The following is an 8313-nucleotide window of genomic DNA, read 5'->3' as shown; positions in this document are numbered from 1 at the left end:
TATCCACCACCATCTCCCTTTAGAACCACAATGTGATGCCTCATGCAGACCTTCCTCTTCCTCAACGGAGCAACCCTTGCAGTTACACACATTAATATCTCCTATTTCACGCAATGAGATAAATGAATCATCATCGACAGTTTCCTTACAACATTGCACAAACTTGCTCAAGCAATCAAATCGCCGAAATAACACCTAAAACCACGGATTCAACACCAAAACGCATGAGATCCTTAAGAACATCCAAATTCCTATCTTTTCAACGGGACGTCCGAATCACGTCAAATCAGTCCCGTTTCTCACCAAATTCCACAGACAAGACTAAAATATTATACCGAACCTGTACCGGGCTCCGGAACCAACATACGGGCCCGATACCAATATGATCAAGCATTTTTCCTCTTTATTAAACTCTTAGGATTTAGATTTAACAATTTTCAATAAAAAATTCATTACTCGGGCTAGGGACCTCGGAATTCGATTTCGGGCATACGCCCAGGTCCCATATTTTTCCACGGACCCTCCGGGACCGTCAAATCACGAGTCCGGGTCCGTTTTCCCAACAAGTTGACCGAGGTCAAACTTGGTCTTTTAAGAGAATCCTAAAGAAACAATTGGACATATTTCACTCAAAACTCTTCCAACTCCCGAACTAACCGTTCTCGCAAGTCATAAATTAGCTAAAGCAAGCACGGAAAGTTTTATTTAAGGGAACGGGGTTCTAAAAGGCAAAACGACCAGTCGGGTCGTTATATTTAAGCTTCCAAAATGAGAATTCTCTTCCCAAATCAACTCTGAACTTCCCGAAATCCAATCCCGACCACGCGTACAAATCATAATACCTGAAACGAAGCTGCTCATGGCCTCAGACTGCTGAACGATGCGCTAGGGGTCAAAACAGCCGGTCGGGTCGTTACACATTTAATAGTGATAGTTGTGTTAGCTCCTAAAACATATTGTAGAAATCTGCATTTACTGAGACAGAACCTCACTTGGTAAGTGGAAGATACTTGCTATTCTAATAATTTTAACTTCTTGAAAGTACTCTTATGTAATTGATTTCCAAGTGAAGTGCCTATGCAATTCAGAAGGGTTGTATGGAAGAAAACCTTAATTAGTAAGCCGCTAATCTTTAGATCTATTAGTTTCTTTGATTCAACATATGATGATGGTCTTCATTTGAGCTAAACAGTTGCTACTTCATTTACAGAGATGACCTTTTTGATTTCGGATAGGCTCGGCTCTATTATAAGAGTGTTCAACTTGATGTATATTGTAGAGTTACTTGGGCTAAATTGATGCTTGGTCAACCTTCTGTATTTCCTTTACCACATAAAATATTGATTCTTATTTGCAAGGTGAATCGGAATACTTTGTTGATAGAATCAATCTGGACATACGGGTTTTACTCCTCAAACATACTGGTTTCTTAATTTCTTTAAATCCTTGTGTGTATTCCTTGCCAAGTGAGTATTGAATTTCTTGAAAGAATGGTCTTTAGTTGAATTTTTTGTACTTTATTCTTTCGGTATTATTATTTACTCCGATTTGTTTTAATAATACTGATATTATTTTTATAAAATGTGTACTTCATGACTCGGTACACACGTGCAATGCACGTGCCGAGAAACTAGTATATATATATATATATATATAATTTATTTTTATCCATATTACTACTCTGGACAATTGTACGAAGTGCAAAGTGAATTGTACAGATTGCTTGGAAGTATCTAATTGGCCATTGAGTCTCTTTGACGCGTGTATTCTCCTAAATCCTAATCCCTTCCCCACTGGAGACCATTAATTGTATTAAACTAGGGAAAATACATAAAACCCCCTGACTTATACCCGGATTTCCAACTACACACTTTTTCTTTGCGGGAATCCTATTACCCCCTAAACTTATTTTAAATAGTATTATTTGCACCCTTAACGCTGACATGGCAGAGTGTGTGTATTTCACTCTCCCAAAGGACAGTGAGAAGCAAGAAAAAACGATTTTCAGATTATTTTTTATTCTTTTTTACCATTTTTTCTTACTTTTTTTTCCTTTTCCTTTTTCTTTGTCTTTGTCTTTTTTCTTTTACTTTTTTTTTTTGTTTCTTCTCTAATTCCGGCGGATATTCATTCACCGGCGACTTTGTCTAACCGTTTTTCTTCCATTTTTTTTTCACACACAAATTAAACTCTCAAAAAGATCTATTCATAAGCAAAGCAAAATACACTCAGATTTGGGGGGAAAAATTCATCATCGAAAAACCTTCCCACGCCGGAAAAAAAATGATTTATTGAAATTTTAACTGGAAAAAATTTTCTCAGCTTATATTCATTTTTGTTTCTTTTTCTCTTCCTCCCACACATAAATTATGCTTTCAAGAAAAATTTATATATATATAAAATAAAACACACTTAGATCGGGATAAAAATCTGTCGCCGGAAAAAAAATGGTATTTGTGAAATTCCGACGAGCACCATTTTATGCCGCCGGTGACCAAAACAAAAAGAAAGAGAATGAAATAACCAAGAAAAATGAGAATAATAAGAAATAAGAAAAAAAGGATAAGAAAAAGAAGAAAGAATAAAAAAAGTACTAAAAATACATGTGGGGGCGCGTGTAGCTCACCACTTGCCAAGAGTTTGGTTGTCAGCGTTAAGGGTGCAAATAATTACATTTAAAATAAGTTTAGAAGGGTAATAGGATTCCCGCAAAGAAAAAGTGTGTAGTTGGGAATCCGGGTATAGGTCAGGGGGGTACTTATGCATTTTCCCATTAAACTATTAACATTTACACTTTACACATTAGGTTCAATCTTAACCAAGTTGTTTTTTTTGTTTTTTAACAGTTTGTCATCGTCTTAAACAGTAAGAAATCTGTTCAAATGATATTGTTGATGTATTCTATTGTACACTTCTCAATCCCTTACCATCCACTTGAATGTAGTATGAGAAGATAAAAGAAGTATTTGATATCCAGTATTTGATTCTAGTAATATGGCCTCATGGTGTAATTTAGTTGATATATATATATATGAGAAATGTTGACTATATTGTTGTTTCGGAGATGTACTCCCCAACACTGTGTTGAAGTATGTTAAGTTTCAATCAACTGAAACTAAACCGATAACCATCCGATAACCGCCCGATAATAGCTAAACCGATACCAATCTGCCCGATATCTTATCGGGTGGCTAGCGGATTAATACATTTAAAAACCGATAACCGATAAGCCAAATCGTTAAGAGTAAATAACCGCCCAATCCGCCCGATAAGCAGCCCTAGATATAAATAACAAGTTTACTAAAGAAGCATAGTACATTAAATATGAAATACCAATTTCTAGTTTTGAAAGCAAAAGAGATGTACTCCGTACAGTTTACCACCCCTTACCTCAGAACTCAAGAAACTCTCTCAGATTTGATTTAAAGATTTAACTTCATTTAACTCAAGAAATGTCAAAAGCTTTAACTTCATTTAATTCAAGAAAATTCAAAAGCATTACGACTCTACTAAAGGCTAAAGCAACGCTAATCTCCAAGCTAAAGGTTGCTGAATGCCTTTATTACCTTGTTATCTCCATCTAACCAACCTATTACCTCATTCATTACTACAAAGAAAACTAGGCAAATTTCAAAGTTACTTTTCCCACCATGGAAATGTGACATTCGTCTTCACAGAGCTTTAGTCCATGCAGAAAATCCAATGCTAAAACCTTCTTGATCTTGACACGAAATTTGTAACTGATAATAGTCTCTCAAGTTCTCTACTATAAAATCTCAGGTTTATCACCTTCACTTCTGTACTCAATCACAGTAATACTGTGAAGAAATGTTCATTATAGTTGTCATCATTTAAGTCTGCTTTCATACAATGAAAAACCCATTGACTCCATTCAACAAGTCATTCTCTGTTTCTCTGTTTTTTCTTGTGTTCTTCTTCTCTGGTGTTGACAGCTTGAATCTTGTTTCTTCTTCTCCTTCCTCCTGCTTCTCTTCTTCTGTTTTTGTAGGTCAACAGAATGGAGACGGTTCCAAGAAGTACGAGGAGCGCGCAAGATCCAGTTACCTTTGTTCTGGGGTTAGCAATAAAGTTGCTGCGGACAACAATTTCGCTCCATCACTTCTGCCACCATCAACCTCGAGTTCGCATATATACAGAGCATCTCTTTCAATGCATAATAAGCCTGCACATGTATATACACCACCACAACCTTCATCTTCCACCTATGGAACTCCCTCGAGAAAACCTTCAAACGTACCTAAACATCCTTCTCCAGCATATAGGGCCTCTCAGAAGGTGTCTTATGCAAATAATCATCAACCAAAGGTCTATAGAAGATCACTATTGAAACTGCTACCAGCTTCAACTTATCATCAACCTCCTACATCTCCACCACCTGTTCAAACTCCGCCATCTCCACCGCCCGTTTACAAGCCTCCACCACTAGAGAAACCACCTATACCAGTGTCACCCCCACCGGTTTACAATCCTCCTCCAGTCGAGAATCCACCTATACCAGTATCACCTCCCCCAGTAGAAAATCCACCTATACCAGTGTCACCTCCTCCGGTTTACACGCCACCGCAAGTCGAGAATCCACCTCCACCGGTTTACAATCCTCCGCCAGTAGAAAAACCACCTATACCAGTATCTCCTCCACCAGTAGAAACACCACCCACCCCAGTGTCTCCACCAAGTTACAGTCCTCCATTGAATCCGCCTATTGAAAAACCACCTCCTACTCATAAGCCTCCTGTCTATAGTCCACCTATTAGCTCCCCTCCTGTTTACAAACCGCCAGTAATCCCTCCAATCCACAAACCTCCAATTGTCAAGCCGCCTGTTTATAAGCCTCCAGTGAAACCTCCACCTATTCACAAGCCTCCAATTGTTCCTCCAACCCCACCCACTCCTATCTATTCACCTCCACCAATCCGGCCACCGGCTCCTGTCTACTCACCTCCACCAAGTCCACCACCTGCTCCTGTCTACTCACCTCCACCACCAATATATTCACCTCTCCCAAGTCCACCACCTACTCCACCATCCGCTCCTGTCTACTCACCTCCACCAAGTCCACCGCCCGCTAAACCTGTATATTCACCTCCACCAAGCCCACCACCCGCTCCTGCCTACTCACCTCCACCAAGTCCACTACCTCCTAAACCGGTATATTCACCTCCACCAAGCCCACCACCTGCTTCTGTCTACTCACCTCCACCAAGTCCACCACCACCTCCTATCTACTCACCTCCACCAAGACCAGTGCCTCCTAAACCAGTATATTCACCTCCATCAAGTCCACCACCTACTCCTGTCTACTCACCTCCACCACCAGTGTATTCACCTCCGCCAACCCCACAATTACCTCCTCCTCCTGTATACCATTATCCCTCACCTCCTCCTCCAAGCCCACCACCTACTCCCATTTACTCACCTCCTCTACCAAGTCCACAACCTCCCACCCCGGTATATTCACCTCTACCAAGTCCACCACTACCTCCTCCTGTATACTCACCTCCACCAAAAATACCTCCTCATGTTCCTATTCACAAACCTACACCAAGTTTGCCATCTCCTTCTCCCGTTTATAAACCTACTCCAATACCTTCTCCAGTGCCAAAGTTGCCGCCACCAACCCCCACTTACCAACCACCCCCTAGCTTACCGCCACCAACCCCCACTTACCAACCACCCCCTAGCTTACCTACACCACCCCCTAGCTTACCTCCACCAACACCCACTTACCAACCTCCCCCTAGCTCACCAGGATATGGAAGTCCTCCACCTTCTGGGTATCATTAAATTTTCAATAAAACTGCTTGTAACAGTTAGAGTTGTATCGACTGTATTATGTGTTAAAAATAGTAATAAACTTGTTTCTATTTGTCCACATTTGTTTAGATTTATTTACATTAATTTAATGTTTTCGTACATATAGTTAGAAAATAGTGAGGTGCGGACATGTGTGAATTTGTGTGAACTAGAGTAGGCATGTATGGACTAGTGTGTACATGTGTGGACTTAGAGCCCGTTTGGATGGGCTTAATCTAAGTGGCTTTTAAGCCATAAGTTAGGAATTGTAGCTTTTGGCTTTTGGCTTATTTTTGTCATTTTAGCTTAAAAATAAGTGCTTAAAAGCATTTTTTTACTCTATCCAAACACTACAAAATGGTAAAAAGTTATTTTGGCTTAAAAGCACTTAAAATAAGCCAATTCAAACGGGCACTTAATTAATATGTACACATGAAGTTTAGGCTAGATACATGTAGGAGTTCTACTATAAGCACCCATGTATGCTAGCAATTTGGAGAAAGTGTAGTTGAATAAAAATCATCCTTTCCTCCACCTCTCTAATAGTGAGTTTTGAGTGTTTGTTAGTTGTCTTGCTCTCCCAAAAATTTCTAACATTTGGTATCAGAGCCGGTGTGTTGAGAGACAACCAAACTTGGAGAAAAGATGACAAACACTAATGGAACACCATTCCAAGTTCCTATGCTCACAAAAGAGAACTATGGGAATTGGTGTATTCGAACGAAGGCCTTGCTTGGTGCCTATGATGTTTGGGAACCGGTAGAGTCTGGAGTTGATGAAGCGGAAGATGCCGCAACCAAAAATAAGAAAGATCAAAAGGCACTCACTCTCATCCATCAAGGTTTGGATGACAAGATGTTCGAGAAGGTTGCAAATGCGACAACCTCCAAGCAAGCATGGGACATTCTTCGAACTTCCTTTAAAGGTTTGGACAAAGTGAAAAAGGTTCGTCTCCAGACCTTAAGAGGAGAGTTTGAATCATTGCATATGAAAGAAAATGAATCTGCTTCAGATTACATTTCAAGAGTTTTGGCTATTGTCAATCAAATGAAAAGATATGGTGAAGAGTTGAAGGATGATAGGGTCGTTGCAAAAATACTACGATCCCTTGATTCAAAATTTGATTATATTGTTGTTGCTATTGAAGAGTCCAAAGATTTGAAAACCATGACCATAGATGAACTTTCGAGTTCTTTGCAAGCCCATGAAGAAAAATTGAAGATACCGAAAGAAGAATCGGTTGAAAAGGAATTGCAAGCAAAACTTTCCTTCAAGGAGAAAGATGAAAGGCGTGGTTCGCAACAAAGAGGTCGTGGAAATGGAAGAGGTCGTGGTAGAGGAGGAAGAGGTGGTAGTCAACCACCAAATAGAGACAATAAAAGCCAGACTATAGTCAAAGAAGAGGTCGTGGAAGAGGCAAAGGATGGAGACAAAATCAAGGAAGGTATGACAAATCGAATGTTGAATGTTATACTTGTCATAAATTTGGACATTTTCCTGGGAATGTAAAGATAATTCGGAGGAGAAAAACAACTTTGTGGAGAGCAAAAAAGAAGATGAAGATGCCACTCTACTTCTTGCATGCAAAGGAGAAGAAAGTATGGAAACGAACAAATGGTACCTTGACTCCGGTGCAAGTAGTCATATTTGTGGAAAGAAAAATTTATTTGTGGAGCTTAATGTCACGACCCCAGTTCACCCTCCATGAACATGTCGTGATGGCACCTAGTTCCTACTACTAGGTAAGCCTAACCGTGCGGAATAACATATTAACATTTGCGGAATAATTAATTAAAACTGAACATACGGAAATAACAACTGTATATAAGGCCACTCGGCCTATACAACTCAAAAATATGCGGAAGTCTACAACTAAATCCCAAAACCCGAAAACTCACGGGAAACACAGGCTAATAGAATGTAGTAATCTACTCTACACCAAAATGTCTAAACAACATGAAAGGAAAGAAAGGAACTATCTGCTAAAGCCGGAATACAGTAGAGACTCCTGGACTGCGGACGTAGCAGATATACCTCAAGTCTCAGCTAGGACTCTCCACCACGAGGATGATACGCCTGGAAGGAAGTACCTGGATCTGCACATGAAAAACATGCGCAGAAGAGGCATGAGTACACCACAGCGGTACTCAGTAAGTGCCAAGCCTAACCTCGGTTGGGTAGTGACGAGGAAGGTCAGGGCCCTACTGAGATAAAACATAATTAATAATGATATAACGGAAGCAGTTTAAATAAAGTCTACAACGAGAATCTAAACCAAGTAAATAAGGAAGAACAATAATAGAAAGCAAAGGTAACAATACAAGGAAAACTGCCCTCAACAAGGAATAATAGCCGGCGGATCTCTTGGTATCCTCAATAAGTAAGTCGGGGATCTCTTGGTATCCCGAGGATCTCGGGGTATCCTCAATAAGTAAGTCGGGGATCTCTGGGTATCCTCAATAAGTAAGCCGGGGATCTCTTGGTATCCCAATATATATA

General features: G+C 40.0%; 1 protein-coding gene across 1 annotated transcript; it reads left to right on the top strand.

Moving 5' to 3' along the window:
• The first annotated feature begins 3370 nt into the window (after nt 1-3370).
• On the top strand, nt 3371-5852 carry LOC109213822 (proline-rich extensin-like protein EPR1). Its single transcript, XM_019377659.1, has one exon. It carries the CDS (start codon nt 3871-3873, stop codon nt 5803-5805), a length of 1935 nt encoding a protein of 644 aa, XP_019233204.1. The 5' UTR covers nt 3371-3870; the 3' UTR covers nt 5806-5852.
• Nucleotides 5853-8313: the final 2461 nt, after the last annotated feature.

Source organism: Nicotiana attenuata, unplaced genomic scaffold (genome assembly GCF_001879085.1).
Source record: "Nicotiana attenuata strain UT unplaced genomic scaffold, NIATTr2, whole genome shotgun sequence".
Classification (NCBI taxonomy): Eukaryota; Viridiplantae; Streptophyta; class Magnoliopsida; order Solanales; family Solanaceae; genus Nicotiana; species Nicotiana attenuata.
The sequence above is the reverse complement of the archived record's forward strand: the minus strand, read 5'-3'. Positions and strand labels throughout refer to the sequence as shown.